This window comes from Thalia democratica, chromosome 7 (genome assembly GCF_965202585.1).
Source record: "Thalia democratica chromosome 7, ktThaDemo2.hap1.1, whole genome shotgun sequence".
Lineage (NCBI taxonomy): Eukaryota > Metazoa > Chordata > Thaliacea > Salpida > Salpidae > Thalia > Thalia democratica.
Window position 1 is genome coordinate 63,940,888 of NC_139171.1, and position 20,648 is coordinate 63,961,535.

The window sequence follows — 20,648 nt, forward strand, 5'->3', positions numbered from 1 at the left end:
TCATTTTAGTTAAATATATATTCTTTAGTAGTTAAGTTCTTTGAATTTATTAACTATAACCTTATTAATTAGTTTTTAAAACTATAGATATATATATATTTTTCTTTTTACAGATTTATTTTTATAAAGTAAATTTTAACCTCCACATTTTACCAAATATTTAAAGTCCAAAATGTTCTTACATATACTGGGTCAGATATTAAAGCGGAGGTGTTTTCCCCAAATATTTGCTAAATAATTAATTAAACTTTTTTTTTTAATGTTTCCAATATTTATACCTTTAAACCTAACCCATCTTACCCAAAGAAATTAAAATCTAATTAAAACCTGATTTTTTTAGTTTTTTTGCTGACTCAGCGAATACTGGGGGATTTCCGTCACATCAAAAAAGGACTCACATATAATTAAAACTAATGAAAATTCAAGTTACATTAATCTTGCAGCATTGCATGGTTTAATATTTGAGTTACAATAATTTTCTGTATAAACTAGCATTTTTAAACTTTTTAAGGTACTTTGAGACTGTTAAGTATTAAATTAAAAAGTTGATTCAATCTTATGCGTTAAGATCTTAAGTAGCTATTTATTGTGTACATACTTGTCTTAATACTGTTAATTTTAAAGAAAATTCCGACACACTTCAAAAGTTGTTTGAATGTTGAGTGTTACAAAATCACTTAACCAGAACTTTAGTATCTCAGGCAATGTTATTATTGCTATAGCATAAAGTTGTTAATAAGACCTGAAGACTAAGAGTTTAGACATTTGTTTTTTATTAAAATCTGCATGCAAACTTAGTAGTTTAATTTATAGTTTTATTATAAAATGTATCATTTAAACAATACTAAATTGTTTCAGAGTTTTTTAAAGATTTTAAATTGTTATTATAAATGATAGTTTTATCAGTATTATTCTATTAAAATTTGTTTTTTAAGTTGTACTTATTTACATTTGGCTAACAAAAGTTATTTATGTTTCTAAAGTAGAGTTTTTATAATATTTTTTTATGTTTTTTTATATAAAATATACATTGTTGTAGCTGTCTAGTTTGATTTATATAAAGTAGACTAAAACACAGGGTTGCCACATGGTCAGAAAAAGTCAGAATTTTTTTTTTTAAATGACAAAATTCAGGAAAAATTTTAAAAAATGACAAAAGTCAGGAAATTTGATAAAACTTAAAAATAGTCAGACTTTTTCAGTTTAAATTTACAAAATTCTTTATTTTCCAAGGCCTTCATATAGTAAAAATTAGTAAAATATCCTTTATAAAACTGCAAAACTTTTCTATTAACATATTGAACAAGTACACTACATGTACAAGCAGTTTTTGTATGCTTTTAAGCATTAATTATCTGAGCAAGGACACTTCCATAATGAGACTGTGATATATACACAAACGTTTATTTAGCATAATTTTAGAATCAAAAGTGTTTTTTGTTTGAATAAATAGTTGAGTTCTTTATAATTAAGCAATTAGTTTAGTATTTTATGTAACAAACTGATGTGTATACTTTTCCCTTTTATAATTTTTTTAAAGTTGTTCAAATTTATAAAATAAGATATAAGACAGGTGTATGTCAAGATAAGGTTTATTTATTATTTTTATATTTTGTAGAAAAACTTAAGTTTTAAAAATAAATAAGAGTATATCTATTTGTTTCAACTTTTATACTTAAGGACAAGAAAATATTTTATACAACAGTTGTATAGTTTGCATTTTTATGTAGTTTTTAACAGTTACTTAAGTATATTCTATTTTAATTAACTTTTAGGTTAGAGGTTTTATAATAAATAGTTGGGGTAGTATTTTATTAAATAAATAAAAAATTTATATAAGTAAAACTTATGCTAGGAAATGCTAAAAAATTGTGTCTTTTTTCAGACAATCCCTAATTTTAAGGTAATAATACAATTTTTTTGCTGATAGAGCTGTTTATTGCAAATACATCAATCATACACAGATGGTTCAAGTGATGTAATAGAAGTTTGATGATTGAATTTAGCAAAAAAAAAAAAACTGTAGTTTTAATCTGTATTAAAATTAGACTGAAAGTTTTGTATAGTTTAAAGTGTTAGATTATGTATTCGAGAATAATTTTAAATTAAGAGTTTTATTTAGAAAAGTCAGGTAAATTTCGGCAAAGAGTCAGGAAAAAGTCAGGAAATTTTTCTCAGCTTGATCTGTGTCAACCATGAAAACAGCATACAGTAAATCTAAGGTCATAATTAAATAAGGTTGTACACTACAATATAAACCTACATGGCTTCCTCCGGGTATAGAATCACTAGTCAAACTGTTTTAGATAAAAAAAAAACATTTTTAAGCATTTTTAGCAACAAAAAGTTACTTGTTTGTACACTCTCTATTTTTAAGACAGTGTTCACATATTTTTATTTCATAGTTTTAAAGAAATTCTATAGTGATGCTTGCACTTAGTAAGTATTTAAGAAGCTATACTCACATTAACTATTTGCTCTTTTAAAAGCCCTTGAAATTTAACAAGAAACACAAAAAAAAAAAACGAAAAAACAAATAAATAAAACACTCTCTCAAGTTTTTCTGTGATAGTTTATACGTATTACACTACTTTTCGTCAGAACTTAACAGTAGAACAATTCTAAAACTATGATTAAGTTTTTAAACAAAAACACAAAAAGTTAAAACTAACAAAGTAATAAGCACAATAAATAATCAGTGTAAAGTAATAAATAATTAAACTCAAATACTACTAACGGATAAAAAATAGATAATTTAACTAAATAAAGACACTTTATAATCAAATTCCTTCTGTTTACACAGTTCTGGTTTCTCCAAAAATATAGAGATAGCCTCCAACTTCACGAGATCAAACACACTATTGCAATGATGGATTATTCTAAATCTGGATATGTCATATTTCCTAGCACAATCTCTATTATTTATTAGATGTTCTGCAACTGAAGATCTTTTTGCTGCGTTTTTCGTTGCTATTGTCTTTATTTCAGGGATAAAAAAAAAAAAACATCAAACAATAAGGGATCATTAAAGAGAATACCACAGGGTGTTAAAATTTAAACATAAAAATATTTTGTACCAGTGTAAATCCACCATGTCACTATAGAACAAACAAATTTCAAGTTCATAAAGTCAAAATACAATTGACAATTTTCAGTCCACAAAAAGAAAAGAGTACTACCAATTCTAAGTCAACAAAGTCAAAAAGGACTGACATTTTTTATTTTCCAAAAAGTCACAATAGAACTGACAAAATCTAAATCCACAGAGTCAAAAAGTTTTAAGTCAATAAGTCAAAAATAATTGTAATTATGTATTAATTAGTAACTAAAACAGCAATGACCAGTAACGTGCTAAAATTTGTAGGAATTGGATAATAGGGACTGCATAAGAATAAAATTTGAATATTATTTTTAGTTAAAAAGTTAAAACTTTATTTTCAATACAATGTTGGTGTTATAACTTTACGTAGTTATAGAAAATTTATTCAGGAAAATAATCTGAAATGGCATATATAAAATTTTAAGTAATATTTAAGTTTTTTAATGTAAAAGCTTTAAAACCATACTTTGAAAACATTTTATTTTTATTCTCTTCTCTACTTAAATATTTCCTACTTAACTAGCTTTAAGACTAAAATTATATATTATTTTCTGCTGTTACTTTAAAGAACTAGGGGAAGCCAGACAGTCAAAGAAAAAAATACTTTTTCTCGCCTTCATCGTAGCAAATAGGAAGAAGAAAGGTGAAATGAGACTCTCTTCGAATAAAAAAAGCGAAGAGAGGGTAGAAGGAGACTCTCTTTGAAAATTACAGGAAGAGGAACTGTGAAGGAATATCAGTTTCATTTCTGTTCCATTTAGCTATTAATCAATTAATATAAAATCAGTCAACCAGAAAGCAAGTTGTTTCTAAACAAGTCTACATTTAAAAGATATAGCTATATAAACCAGTCACAGTGTGATTGAAGTGGTGTTCGGTCAAAAAATTCTACAGGACTGTACTTATTTGATTTTTTATTGTTTACTGTACATTACTTTTCAAATATTTTTTATTACTTACAAATGTTTTTTTCATTTTGATTCAAGTAGCTAATTATTTGTTAAAATATACATTGTTATAGTTTATTCCTGTTAGATTTAATTCTTGTGTTTAAGTTCACAAGAAATTGATACCATTTAATGTATTTTCTAAAATATGGTTTTTCTTTACTATTTAATATTTGATATGTTCTTTTATATAAAAAAACCACAAAATTTCATGACTAGTTTATAAGTAGTATGGAATATCTTAAAGTATCTTTTAGTTCTAAAGTAAGTTTAAATTTAATTACGGTATTTAGTGTGCTTTTACATTATACTATAACATTAAAATGCTTAATGTTTTTTTACAAGGATTGAAAAGTCAGCGGAAAATTCATTAGTATAAATAAATTACGAATTCTGTATATTGAACTATTAAAAAAAAGTGTCAGCTTACAAGTTATTGTTGTAATATAAATATAAAAAAGATTTCTTTAAATTTTATTATTCATTTGTGTCCATACATAAAAATATCTTTTGTATCTTAAAATTGTAAATAAAACTTCAGTATTTCCTATAAACTTACTATAAATTATATTTGAACTTTTTTCTATTTATTATCTCACCATTTTTGTTTTCAGTATATAAAATAAAATAATAAAATGAAAGTTGTACGGAAAAACCTTTTTGAAGAAGAAATCAGAACTTGGTTCAACATGAAGTCTTACAAGGAAATAGCCAGGGACTTAGAAAGGTGTATGAAAATCAAACTGAATCAAAAGGATTTAAGACCTGCTGATGTGTTTAGTCTTTTTCTACCAGGAAAGCTATTAGAAAGTAGAGCTGAATTGAATATTGAGACAAACAAATATTATTGTGGTTTTATTGTGTCCATTACTTTTGCTGCTTTGAACATTCGTCCATTCACTAAAATTGTAGAGAATATTAGTTCACATTACATGACAATTTTAGCGTCCGACAAAGATGTGGGTTTCGCCTTTCGAATAATGCTTTGGAGGTCGATTTTAAAAGATGAAAAACTCGGTAGAGCGCTGTCAGAAAAAGGTTTTAAAACATTTATATTAAATAACATCGTTGAGTTTAATGATACTTTAAAATTGAAAAATTTTTGGAAAAATAACAATCAGCATTTAGATAGTTTTGAAATCGGTTTGTTGGATCTCAAAAACAGATTGAAAATTCTATTCGATGGAAAGTTTTTTTTTTGAAAATCTAAATTTTCAGAGAGATTCATTTTCTACATTGTTGATTTGTACAGAGAATTTCAGTTGAAAACTTCGATTGAGAGCAAAGAGGAAAAGAAAGCATTTTCGATATTTTTAGAAATTTTTGAAATTACTTTTAGTATTTTCAAGTTCCAGCGAGTTCAAATAGTTTCAAAATTAATAAAGTACTGGCCTACATGTTACAACTATCAATCTCCCGTAATAAAAGTTTTCATGCAGTTTTGCAAAGAGCTCAACACTGAAGAACAAAAGAGTCTTGAAAAAATATTAGTTCAAAAGTTTGATGAGTTGTTTCTTTATTCACAATCTCAAGTGTTCGATACAGCTTGTTTCGAGTCAAAGGAACTAAGCAAAAGTTTCGTTGGTTTCGCAAATGTATTAGGAAAGAACAACGATATTTATCAAAGCAATTTGTCTAAGGCTGCTTTAAATAAAAAAGTCTTGTAGGAGAAAAATCACGCCAAGAAGTCATGGTAAAAGTTGCCAACGAAAAACACAAGAAAACAAGAATGTGCCGACTTTGAAGCGTCAATTTTATACTATTTTTTCGTTGTGTCAGCTTATCATTATTAATACCACATTTGGTGTCTTGTCGATTAAAGCATGTGTTTTTTTTACAAACTGTTACTTCTTAGCTATTTTAACTTTGTTTAAATGCCTTTTTGTATTTTAAATCGTCATTCTATGTATTTTGAATAAAAAAGTGTAAGTTTTAATATTTTTGTTTTGATATCGTGCTCAACTAAGAACCATATATTGGATTTAAACAAAAAGTTGTTTACTTTTTCAAGAATAAAAAAATAAAACTTTTTCATATTTATACACTATGACTGATTTTATTATTTATTGCTTATTGAATTAAATTAACTACAGACGATTTACGAGTACTTAAAACACTAATAAACACCATTGGAGATATTTCGTACTTAAAAATGACGAAACATCTATCTGACATCAAAACAAATAGCAAATTAACTTAATATTTTTTCCTTTTTAGATATTAACAATAAAAAACGCAATAACAAAAATTAATACATATATCTCTAGCGGTTGAGATAATTAATTTTCTCCTTAGACTAACATTATCAAGAGTGTGATATTTACAAATCAAAATATAAAAAAAATGTTTAAAATAGTCATATTTAATAAAACCTGACTTATAAAGACTTTATTTCAAAAAATAAGGTAAAGCAAAATTATAAACCTGAAATGTAATAATATTTAGTAAGAGTCGCACTTTTAAGTAAAGTGTTTGAATACTATTTGGTTGTTCTAAAACAAAAATTCTAACAAAATATACAAATCATTCAATGATGATTTTTTTTAATTATATTTTTAATTGTGTTAATGAATGATTCCGAACTATGATTGTTGTTTTGGTGATTTACAACAAGAGTCTTTAAATACGAAAACCACGCTAATATCTTTATACTAAAATTACCAATCATAATCTGAGTATGTAATTTTTAAATTAACTATAGATAGTTGATTATCATCACAGTATTGTAGAAATACGCCGCTATAGATCTGTTTATTTTAGAAATTGAAACGATGAATAATTACCGAGTTTAGTGGATGAAGTGTGTAATAAAAATGTGAATTTGTTTAAGATAGCAGCGATGTATTTTCTCTAAATTTTTAGTTGAGTCCTATAATTGTATGAGTAAAAAGATACAAGTTATTGTTAAACTATATTTAAGTATTTGTACGTGAGAAAAGAAAGCTGTTCTTATTTTTCTCTTTAATAATTTCACCTAATGTTCATGTTTGACCGTTAGTCAATAAATTCCTGTTGTTATAAACATGTCACTACCAAAAACAACCCGAGTAAATTATAAAGATAAGTAGCACAAGGCGAAGTTGTCCAGTTCGATATTGTTATGGGTAATATAAACATGTCTGCGGCCTCAAACGTATCAGACCCAAACGGCAAACCAATCCAGGGGTCCAAGTATGCCATAAACATATGATCAATTTATAGCCAGCAATTTGATAGGCAGCAGAGACCTCAACAAAACAATTATATAAGTGGTGGTTATTGCACACTAAGAAACCATTATCAGTATAAGTGAAGACTAAATAGTTACAGAAGAAGATACACATACGATCAGATTTCAAGATAGAAAGATAAACGTTATGAAATGCATTTTACATTTGTAGGTTTCATCATTATGTAGTGCAATGAAATATTTGCTATAAAACAAAGTTGTTATCACCTGTTATAATTCCTTTCTTTTGTTTGAAATATTTTTCTTGAAAGACTAAAGAGTTATTACGCAGAGCTATTCCTGATAGACAACTAAGTATTAAGTCATTGGTGTTTTAAACTCCAAGCACAATTCCAAAGCCTCAACAAGAGCTTTGGTCACCAGATTTATCGACAAAGATTAATACAAGTTTACAACATCAAACGTGCTCAAAATGCATTTCTTATCATCAATTGAATTTTTCCGGGTTTTTAAATAAATTACTCATTTTTTTTTCATTTCTGCAATAATTAGTTCCAATATTAGAAACAGCAAAGTTGTCAATCTACTTAGGAATGTATTTACAGCTCCTTGAACTATTCTTTTTGGGTTTCCAAAGTCAAGCCAAATCCAAAATTTTAATTCGGTAGATCAGTAGTTTATACCTTAAACTTATTATGAAGTTAACAAAAACATTTGTTTAGTAATCGAAAAAAAAAAGACCTTGATCTCGTTTTTGTTTTGTAATTTTAGTCTTTAGAACTATTTTTATTTATACGAAAAACAGCCAACAAAAAAAATGTTTACCTGTAGTTTATTGTTATACTTTTATTCAATTTCAAATGTTGTGTACTTATGAGATAATATAGTTTATATATTAAATAAGTGAACTTACAAGTCTTTCAGATTTACTACAAGCTTTTATAACTAAGTAATAGTACCATACTTTTAAAATGATTGCTTTATCTACTCGGGCGTGAAATTATTCACTTAATAGAAACAAAAGTTCAATCGTCTTTTTGATCAATTTGCATTACAGCTGTTAGCATTTTGACAAATTTACTCGAAAAAAGTTTGTAATGTACAAAAACTTACTACATTTATCATAAGCCCAAAAAAATTCTTAAGCAGTATGCTTACAAAATTTTATAAGTATTTTAATTCTATTCAAATGCATTTTTTAATTCAGTAATCAATTTCTTAGTAGTGATTTTGTTTAATTCATTATATCTTAACACTAGTCACAATATGCCTGTTATCAGTTGAAAAAGGTTTAAACTTCTATAGATGTATTTCGTTTGATGGTAACTTTTAACAATCTAAAAAAAAAGTTTTTTTAAATAAACATAATTTATATGCAACTAAATGTATAGTGTTTAATAATACTAGAAATTGCACTAATTAAATTAATAATTATGCTATACTTTATAGTTTATATACAAAATTCTACTACAATTATAAAATTGAATGCTTTTTAAACTTTATAGATATTTTAAGTAAAGTTATATCATTTTAAGTAAATATAGAATTTATACATAACTAAAAGATAAAGTAGATTTATTTATCCTGGTATTTTAGTAAATAGTTTTTATTGATGCTAATTATAAAGCAAATATTATTTTTTTTAAAGACTATTGCAGTTATGTTTACAACTATTCCGTATAAATCAAAATTCAGCGTTTTGAAAATCAAACCTAGATAAACATGACTATTAATATCATAACTTAAAAAGCTATAAACTTTTAATGCTAAAAGGAAGCATTTACTTCTAGAAATAGTTAATAAATACATATATCTATATACTTGAGATGTTTATTTTAAATTGTGAACTAAGGTATTTTATGATTTTTTAAATGATACAATGGTACTAAAAATGAATAACTATTTATTTATTACTTTTTCTAGTATAACACGTTTTGACATGTTTGAACTATATTGATACTTTTTCTACAAATTGGCTTGGGATTAATCTGAGTTTAAAGCTATAATTTACTAAACTATTTAGTAAGTTTTCTACATGATTTATCTTATTTCTGATCAGAAAAAGTTAGCTTATGTAAAATCATTGATAATATTGTTTTATACCTTGCCAAAAATTTCCTGAAAAAAGTTAAACCTCGAATAACTACTCTAATAATAAAATTTATTCTTAAGTTAAAGCTATCTATAAATTTATGTGATTATTTTTTATTTTTATAGATGTATCATACATTTATTACTTGGTATATTCGTGGATACACATGATTTTTACTTATGATTTAAACAAAATCAATATTTTTATTCGAACTTTTTAAAACTTTCTGTACTTTTCCAGCTGTCGTTATAACTTATCCTACTTTATTTGCTTCTACTTTATAATGCTTTAAAACCAGGATTTCAAAAATATTTGTTTATCACGGAATAATACGGAAATTTATCACGGTTTATACTTCATAAACTTACTTGTAAGCGCTTCGTGAAAGAGTTTTACTGAATAAATGTGTGAACATTAATTAATGGTTAAACGAGATTTTTATGCTTAAAAGAAAGTAAAGTTCTATATAACTATATATATCAATACTAGTTATTTTTGCGCTGATTTATATATTTGAAAACATTTTAAACTCTCACTCTCAGTTTAGTTAGTGCTAGTGTATTAGAAAAAGTATTTCATAAAGTTAAATGTCAAGCATTTTTATTCTTCTAGGTTAAAATAAGTTTTTTTTTTAATTAATGTAAACAACAAATGACATGTTAAAAAAATTACTTCATCTATTACTTATCAATTGGTTTCATAGGGAGTAAAAAATTTTGCGAGTATTTTTGGTATAAAAAGTCATTTGTTTGGTTTGTTAACATTATTTCACTTTTACAATAAAAATCAAAATGACAATTAAAGAAAAGTTCATAATCATTTGAAAATGACAAAAAGTAATACTGTTCTTTGTTATTGTAATAACTAAATTTTAAAATACTTCTAGAAATATTGTTTTGTAAACTAGTAATTTTATTAACTACTAGTGTTACTAACATCAGTTTCTTACCGATACTAGTTATTTACTGCTTTTGTAATTTTAAACTTACTTAATAGCTTAATATTTTTAAGTTATTAATAGTTAACACCTCCTTTTATTGCATTTAAGTTTTTATTATTTTTGCACGCACACTCTTCAAAAAAAAACAATTAAGCTCTATGTGACGTCATTAAAACTAAAAACAAATTACAGGTTCAGTCAAATATATAAATATAAAACCATTTTGAACTATAAATGAAGTCATGTAGTTGGTACAACGGTCATTTTAAAAGCTTTGTCAATAAGCTTAATCTATTTTTTACTTATTTAACTTTGAAAAGAATATTAATAAATGTTTTTATTTTCTTCAAAGACGTTTATGAGAAAAACTTTATCTAAAATAGATTATCTACATTAAGGAAATTTATATATTTCATTACTAAATATAAACTTATATAAATGTATATTAAAAAAAAATTATTAAATTTTCTTTATTAAGTATTTTAATAATATTTAATTTAGTATTTTAATGTTTTTTTCTTTATTAAATAAATTAAGTTTTTTAAGTAAATCTTGAAAAAATTGTATGTTACTAACTTAAACGGGGGTGCGCATCTATTAAAATTCTGATTAGTCTAATTACGACAGTTCACATTCGGACTAATCAAGTTCCGACAACTTAAACTCGACATTCACATTAAGACAACTCAAATTACAACAATTTAAATAACGACTATTTAAACTTGGACAATTCAAATTCCAAAAATTAAAACTAGGACTAGTCAAATTTCGAAAGTTCAAATTCGGACAACTTAAATGCGACAGTTTAATCTCAGACAATCAAATTCCATCAATTCAAATTCTGACAATCTAAATGCGACAATTTAAACTTGGACTAGTTAAGTTTCAAAAACTTAAATTCGGACAATTCAAAGTAGAATAACTATGCGACAATATGAGCACGGATAAATCAAATAAACTTGGATAACTTAAATGTGACAATATAAACTCGGAAAGGTCAAAATTCAACAATCTAATTTTGGACAATCTAATTGCGCAATTCAAACTCGGACTATTCAAATTCCCACAATTCATATTCGGAAATTTAAATTCCGACAATTTAAATTTAGAAAAGTCTAATTCCGACAATTCAAATTCAGACAACTTAAATTCCTAAAATTTAAATTCGGAAGAGTCAAAATCTTACAATTAAATTTTGTTAGCTTAAATTCCTACAAATTAAACTTGTACAATTTGAATTCCCACCATTTAAATTCAGAAAACCTAAATTCAAAAACTTAAACTAGACAAGTAAAATCTTAAAATTCAAATTTGGACAACTTTAATTACGAAAACTCGGAAAAGTCTCTAAAAAGATCAAATTTCTACAGTTCACACTAGTACATCTTAAATACGACGATTTTAACGTTGACAATAAAATTTCTAAAAATTTTAATTCGGACAACTTAAATGCGACAATTTAATCTGAGACATTTCAAAATATGAAAATTCAAATAAGGAGAACTTAAATGCGACAATATAAACTCAAACAGTTCAAATTCCAACAGTTTAAGTTCAAATAATTTAAACTTACATAATTCCGGAAATTTAAACTGAGAAATATTTAAATGTGGCAATTTAAACTTGGAAAAGTCAAATTCCGAAAAATAAAATTTGGCCGACTTTAAATGCGACAGTTTAAACTCCGACGACTCAAATTTCGAAAATTTAAATTAGAAAAACTTAAATGCGACAATTTAAACTAAAACAACTTAGTTTCCAAAAACTCAAATCTGGACATCTTAAATGCGACAATTAAACTCAGACAACTAAAATTCCAACAGTTTTCAAATTAAATTCTGACAATTTAAATTCGGACAATTAAAATTCCGAAAATTTATATTTGGAAAACTTTAATGCGACAAACTAAACTCTGATAAGTAAATTCCCACAGTTCAAATTCGAGGATTTAAATGCGACAACTTAAACTCGGACAAGCAAAATTCCCACAATTAATAGCGCCAATTTAAACTTGGACATGTCAAATTCTGAAAATTCAAATTCGGACAATATCAACTTAAAAAATCAAACTCTGACAAGTCATATTCCGAAAATTTAAATTCGGACAACTTAAATGCGACAATTTAAACTCGTATAATTCAAAATTGGACAACTTAATGTTGAAATTATATATATATTCTTGAAACTTTCTTGACGGATATATATAAGGTAGACTAAAATACCATCTGGTGTATATTAGATAGTAGTTAAATAAGGTAGGATTTAATTAAGATGAGTAGCACCAATAAATTAAATGTATCTTCATCCAAGCTTTACAACGACGATTGAAATTTTAATAATTCAATTTCACAAACTCGGACAGTTTTAATTTCGTCATTTTAAATTCGACAACTCAAAGTCGACAACTTTAACGTGACAGTACAAATTTTGAAGTCCGACGATTCGAGATTATAAATAAAAGATTCTTATTTGGTACTTGTAGTTGTACTAATTAAGACTTATAATAACACGTCATACAGATAAAAGCATCTCCATCTTTTTGTAACTTTATGTCGTTTTATTTTCAATACATAAAAAAAACTTATATCAACTACTAACCTTTGTTATTTTTACTTTTTAACTTCAACAGTTCTTTATATGAGTTTAGTTTATTACTATTTTTATTTGTTTATTACCTAGCCTAAACACAACTTACAAAATCTTAAAAATTGAGACACAACTAGAGTACTAATGTTTTTTTTAATTCTCATTTGTGTTTAGTTTTATAAAGAGTAATATTTTAATAAAGCCTAATTGAGCATTATCATTTTGTTTTTTTTTTTAGTTTAAGCCATAATAAACATTTTCAGTGTATTTTAATAATTCAATTCATATCGTGAATTGTATAAAAAGGGAAATTAAAATAATTACAGTTTAGGCCTTTTTATATTCTATATTTTTGTAATATTGTGTTTTACTTATTCTCCTTTTTTTCTTTTTTAAAGCTTAATGGCTTAGGCTGTATTTCTGATGTTAGAAAAGTTAATTACAATTTTTTTCTTTACTTTTTTTTCGTTAGCTTTATTGAGGTTTTATTTTTCTTGTAAAGTAATTTATATTAGCATGTAATGTAAGGAAATCATGTGGTAAACAACTCAATTACCAAAAGTTTTATTTTATATCAAATTCATAAATAAAACTTTTTGAGCTATTTTTTATCGTTCAATAAACAGTTTACATTAATTTTAATGTACAATATTTTTCTTTTATTTGTTTAACAGTTTTTACGGTATAATTTATATTCAAAGTTCTTTAACAGTTTACTCTAGGAATAAAGAACTCTATTGTTTTCAATACTATACTAGTTGAACAACAAAAATTTTCATTTTAATGATGATTAGATACTTTACAATGACTGCAAATACTAGTTAATATTTGCTTTAAATTAAGGATTAAAGGATGCCAAAAACTTTTTTAATATCATGTTTTAGATATTATTTTTAAACTCTATAATTTGAAAATCTTAACACTAAAGTACGTAACTTCCTTTATAACTTGTAGTTGTACTAATTTAGACCTTGAAATAACACGTCACATACGTAAAACCATCTTTGTAACTTTATGTTTTTTTATAAACACTAGTACGATAAGTAGTAAAATTCAGAGTTAACTTTGACAATTTAAAATATAGTTAGTAGAATAACTGACAAAATTAATCAGTTTAATTCAAAGTTAACTAAAACAAACTACCTTATTATGTAAATAAAATAAAAAAGCAGATATTTACTGATAGCCATTTGAAAAGATTTTCAAAGTTTGTAAAACAAACTAAGTAAATTGTGGTGCAACTTGATTTAAACTTTAAGTAATCAAATTGTTTTGTAAATAAAATTTTGATTAACGTGTTTTTTTTGCTACATCAACCTAAGAAGTTTATTTTTTTTTTTGTTGTTCACTGAAAACGATAAAAAACAAAAACTATTATGTAAGTTGAGTGAGATATATATGGTTCAATGAAATAAAAATTAAAAAAGCATATGAGGCAGAAGATACAAAAAGCAGAGAAATAAAAAGCTTTATTCAGCAGCTAGATGATGACCATTTATGACTCTTTAAAGAAGAACTTTCGGAACAAGTTTTTAGACTAAACATTACTTGTTATGTGGCGTCTTTTTCGAACAAAATACGTCAATAATTAAAATCAAAAGTGAATTGTAAAAATAAAATCCTTGAGGAAGATTCCCATACTATTTTACAGATTATTTTAGACTTCTTATAAGACAGTTCTCTGAAACAAGTTTTTATTAGGGCAAAAGTAAACATTTTTGATAAGTTATTTTTGAACAAAATATGTACTTAAAAAATAAAAGTCAAACACTGAATACAAAAAGAAAGACCTTTAGGAAGATTCCCATACCATTTTTAAAGTCAATATTTGGCTCTTAGTAGGAGAATTATCCAAAATAAGTTTTTTCGGGCTAAGCATTTTTTTTTTTTGAGACGTTATTTTTAAACAAAATACGTCAGAAATCAAAGACTAAATTCCAAAATTACAGACCTTAAGAAAATCACCAATACTATTTTTTAGAACCATAATTGACTTTTTATAGTAGAAATATCCAAAATAAGTTTTCAAGGCAAATATTTTTTTTGCAATTTAATTTCAAACAAAATACGGCAAAATTTCAACTAAAAGACTGAATTGCAAAACTTGAGGAAGACGTCCATACTAATTTTAAAGACAATTTTTGTTACATTATATGAGAATTCTCCGAACGACATCACAACGAACACTTGGCGAATACTACACTTAAATCTGCAATGTTTAAAAACTTCAAAAAGGCTCAGTGTGTTATAACTCTGTGTTAGTTCAAGTGTGTATTCTTATTAAAATTTATTTGTAGTATCCAAATGAATTATTAATAAAGATTACAATCATTATTAAACTTGACTTTTTTAAAACTTAAATTTTTTACCTAGACTTTATATAATAGTATTAAATATTTATTAAATGTTCGTTGGCATGAAAACTACTGCTCTAGACAGTTATCCTGCTCCAGGTAGATTATTAAAGATTCAGGATAGCTGGCTTGCCTTAAATATATAAGAAAATTAATTACTTTAGTTTCAATCAATAAACCTATTTTATAGCATTAAAGCTTGTAGTTTACTACGGAAATAAAACTTAGCTACTACAATATATAGTATAAAATAACAATGAGCAGCGTTTTGTTTTTATTATAATGCGACTAAATAAACTCAAAAGTAATTAATGAAATGGTTATTATGGTAAAAAAATTAAACATAAGATTTTATTACTTTTTTGAAATTATATGTAATCAAGCAACAAAATTAAATGTTATCTTATAAAAATATAACTCATTTATAAAAACTGACATGCTAACAAGTCTTAGCGTTTTTATTACAAAATAAAACTTATAAAGTGACATTAAACGTTCATACATATATTAAAGCAAAATCTATTGATATCGCTTTTAATTTGAAAGAGCTAATTTTATTTAGACGTTAAAAACGTAAAAAATTGTATCATTAACTTTAGTAGAATTTAGATAAAGAAATAAAGTAAGGAAGATGTAAGACATAGTTACTACTTATACTTTTTTTTTGAAATTTAAGTTATAATATTTCCAGATATTTAGTTAACTATAATTTTAAAGAATCACTCAAAATAATTAGTTTACTATGTTACAAAGTTTTCTTATAACATAGGTATTTTGACGGCTGAATAGTTATAATTATTTTCAGTAGCTTCACATGATTCTTCGGACCATTTATTTTCATCAGCATCATAACAAAATACAATTTTTGTACTTTCTTGAAAAACAAATATTTTATTTCCGACCAAAAACGCTTCTACACTAGACGAATGAAAATTTGGTGTTTTTAGTTCGACAAACACATTGCTAGTTTTATCAAAAACTTCACAATTCGTGTTTAAATATGCACCATCAATTGCAAACAATTTGCTTTTAACACAAACCAAACTATGCCAACTTCTTCTTTCAATCATACTTGGCATTGGTGTCCAAGTATTAGCAAAAACATCATATGATTCTACTGTGTTTAAAATATTAGTGTTATATCCACCAGAAACTACAATATTTCCTTCAAATATTGCACAAGCTGCACGTTGTCTCAATTCGTTCATTTCTGCACCTTTTTTCCATTTTAATTGTTTTGTGTCAAATTGAAGGCAAGAACTTAATGTTTGAGGAGGTTGGGGATTACTACCTCCAATTATATAAACTTTATCCATAAATGCACAAGCACAAAAGTTTTGACGGTCATCAGGTATAATAAATACAATAAATGTCAGATTTTGAGTTGTTGGACTTTAAATTGTCTAAATTTGAACATGTGTGTTTGAAATTTCTAAGTTTTAACTGTCGGAGTTTGAGTTAGCGGAGCTTAATTTGTCAGAAATTGAATTTTTGGAATTCAGGTTGTCAAAGTTTTAATTGTCAGAGTTTGAACTGTCGAGTTTTAATTGTCGACTTTGAATCTTGTGAGTTTGAATAGTCAGAATTCAATTTGTCATTACATTGGTATTTGTAGTTTTAATAATTAAGACCATATAATACACCTCACATACGTAAAAGCATCTTTGTAACTTTATAATTTTTTATAAACACTAGTAAATAAGTAGTAAAATTCAGAGTTAACTTTGTCAATTCAAAATATAGTTAGTAGAATAACTGACAAAATTAATTAGTTTAGTTCAAAGTTAACTAAAACAAATTACCTTATTTTGTAAATGAAGTAAAAAAGCAGATATTTACTGATAGCCATTAGAAAATATTTTCAAAGTTTGTAAAACAAACTAAATAAATTGTGGTTCAGTTTGATTTTAAACTTTCAGTAATCAAATAGTTTTATAAATAAATTTTGATTATCGTGTTTTTTTGCTACATCAAACTAAGAAGTTAATTGTTTTTTTTTGTCGTTCACTGAAAACGATAAAACACAAAAAGTATAATGTAAGTTGAGTGAGATATATATGGTTCAATGAAATAAAAATTAAAAAAGCATATGAGGCAGAAGATACAAAAAGCAGAGAAATAAAAAGCTTTATTCAGCAGCTAGATGATGACCATTTATGACTCTTTAAAGAAAAACTCTCCGGAACAAGTTTTTTTGTGGCATCATTTTCGAACAAGTAACGTCAATATAAAAAAATCAAAGACTGAATTACAAAAATAAAGACTTTGAGGATGACTCCCATACCATTTTTAAAGACAATTTTTAGCTCTTAGTAGGAAAATTATCCAAAACAAGTTTTTTCGGGCAAAAATTGATTTTTTTTTGTGATGTTATTTTTGAAAAAAATACGTCAATACTTAAAAACTGAATCGCAAAACTTCAAACCTTGAGGAAGACGTCCATTCTAATTTTAAAGACCATTTTTGTTACATTATATGAGAATTTTACGAACGAGATCACAACAAACACTTAGCAAATACTACACTTAAATCTGCAACGTTCAATAAGTTCAAAAGGGCTCAGTGTGTTCTAACTCTGTGTTATTTTTTGTGTGTATTCTCTTTAAAATTTATTTGTAGTATCCAAATGAATTATTAATAAAGATTACAATCATTATTAAACTTGACTTTTTTAAAACTTAAAAGTTTTACCTAGACTTTATTTAAAACTATTTATTATTTATTAAATGTTCGTTCACATGAAAACTGCTGCTCTAGACAGTCATCCTGCTCCAGTTAGATTATAAAAGATTCAGGAGAGGAAGCTTGCCTTAAATATTAAAAAATTAGTTACTTTAGTTTTAATCATTAAACCTATTTTATAGCATCAAAACTTGTAGTTTTCTACAAAAATAAAACTTAACTACTACAATATATAGTATAAAATAACAATTAACAGCGTTTGTTTTTATTATAATGCGACTAAATAAACTCAAAAGTAATTAATGAAATGGTTCTTATGGTACAAAAATTACACATAAGATTTTATTACTTTTTTGAAATTATATATATTCAAGCAACAAAATTAAATGTTATCTTATAAAAAATTAACTCAATATCAAAAACTGACATGCTAACAAGTCTTAGAGTGTTTTTATTAAAAAATAAAACTTATAAAGTGACATTGAACATTTATACATATATTAAAACCAAATCTATTGATATCGCTTTAAATTCGAAAGAGCTAATTTTATTTAGACGTTAAAAACGTAAAAAATTATATCATCAACTTTGGTAGAATTTAGATCAAGAAATAAAGTATGTTGAATACTAAAAAGACACTAAAAATTATTAACATTGGGATTTTAAGATGTAAGAAATAGCTACTACTTATACATTCTTTTTTAAATATAAGTAATTAAATATTCAGATATTTAGTTAAATAAAAGTTTATAAGCATCACTCAAAATAATTAGTTTATTATGTTACGAAGTTTTATTAAAACATAGGTATTTTGACAGCTGAATAGTCATAATTATTTTCAGTAGCTTCACAAACTTCTTCTGACCATTTACTGTTATCAACGTCATAACATAATACAATTTTTGTACCTTCTTGAAAAACAAATATTTTATTTCCGACTAAAAAAGCTTTTACACTAAACGAATGAAATTTTGGCGTTTTTAGTTTTACAAACATATTGCTAGTTTTATCAAAAACTTCACAACTCGTGTTTAAAGTTGGACCACCAATTGCAAACAATTTGCTTTTAACACAAACTAAACTATGACTACTTCTTCTTTTAATCATACTTGGCATTGGTGTCCAAGTATTAGGAAAAACATCATATGATTCTACTGTGTTTAAAATATTAGTGTTGTATCCACCAGAAACTACAATATTTCCTTCAAATATTGCACTAGCTGCAATACTTCGTTCATTTTTGAAACTTTTTTCCAATTTTAGTTCCTCGTATTAAACTGCAGACAATAACTGGATGTTCTATATAGTCCTTTAATACTTCCTCCAAAAAGGAACACTTTATCCATAAATGCACAAGCACAAAAGTTTTGACGGTCATCAGGTATATCAGTTACTTTACTCCAGGTTTTACTGAGAAAAGAATAAACAAAAATGACTCCCATACCATTTTCAAAGACAATTTTTAGCTCTTAGTAGGAAAATTATCCAAAACAAGTTTTTTCGGGCTAAAAATTGATTTTTTTTGTGATGTTATTTTTAAACAAAATACGTCAATAATTAAAAACTGAATCGCAAAACTGCAAACCTTGAGGAAGACGTCTATTCTAATTTAAAAGACCATTTTTGTTACAATATATGAGAATTCTACGAACGATATTACAACGAATACTTTGCGAATACTACACTTAAATCTGCAATGTTTAAAAAGTTCAAAAAGGCTCAGTGTGTTATAACTCTGTGTTAGTTTAAGTGTGTATTCTTATTAAAATTTATTTGTAGTATCCAAATAAATCATTAATAAAGATTACAATCATTATTAAACTTGACATTTTTAAAACTTAAAATTTTTACCTAGACTTATTTTAATACTATTAAATATTTATTAAATGTTCGTTGGCAGGAAAACCACTGCTCTAGACAGTCATCCTGCTCCAGTTAGATTATTAAAGAATCAGGAGAGGAAGCTTGCCTTAAATATCAAAGAAAATTAATTACTTTAGTTTCAATCAATAAACCTATTTTATAGCATTAAAACTTGTAGTTTTCTACAAAAATAAAACTTAACTACTACAATATATAGTATAAAATAACAATGAACAGCGTTTTGTTTTTATTATAATGCGACTAAATAAACTCAAAAGTAATTAATGAAATGGTTCTTATGGTACAAAAATTACACATAAGATTTTATTACTTTTTTGAAATTATCTATATTCAAGCAACAAAATTAAATGTTATCTTATAAAATTTAACTCAATAATAAAAACTGACATGCTAACAAGTCTTAGTGTTTTTATTACAAAATAAAACTTATAAATAGACGTTAAACGTTCATACATATATTAAAAAAAAAATCTAATGATATCGCTTTTGATTCGAAAGAGCTAATTTTATTTAGACGTTAAAAACGTAAAAAGTTGTACTATCAACTTTGGTAGAATTTACAGCAAGAAATAAAGTATGTTGAATACTAAAAAGACACTAAAAATTATTAAAATTGGAATTTTAAGATGTAAGACATCGCTACTACTTATACATTCTTTTTTAAATATAGGTAATTAAATATTCAGATATTTAGTTAAATAAAAGTTTATAAGCATCACTCAAAATAATTAGTCCATTATGTTACAAAGTTTTCTTAAAACATAGGTATTTTGACAGCTGAATAGTCATAATTATTTTCTGTAGCTTCACAAACTTCTTCTGACCATTTATTGTCATCAACATCATAACATAATACAATTTTTGTACCTTCTTGAAAAACAAATATTTTATTTC

General features: G+C 25.3%; 1 protein-coding gene across 1 annotated transcript; it reads right to left on the minus strand.

The window, feature by feature from the left end:
• Window positions 1–15,257: 15,257 nt before the first annotated feature.
• Window positions 15,258–16,504, minus strand: LOC145841695 (kelch-like protein 40). The gene is made up of 2 exons (XM_082949046.1): window positions 16,146–16,504; window positions 15,258–15,321 (listed from the first exon to the last, which is right to left on the minus strand). Exons 1-2 carry the CDS (start codon window positions 16,502–16,504, stop codon window positions 15,258–15,260), a joined length of 423 nt encoding a protein of 140 aa, XP_082805172.1.
• Between the last annotated feature and the right edge of the window lie 4,144 nt (window positions 16,505–20,648).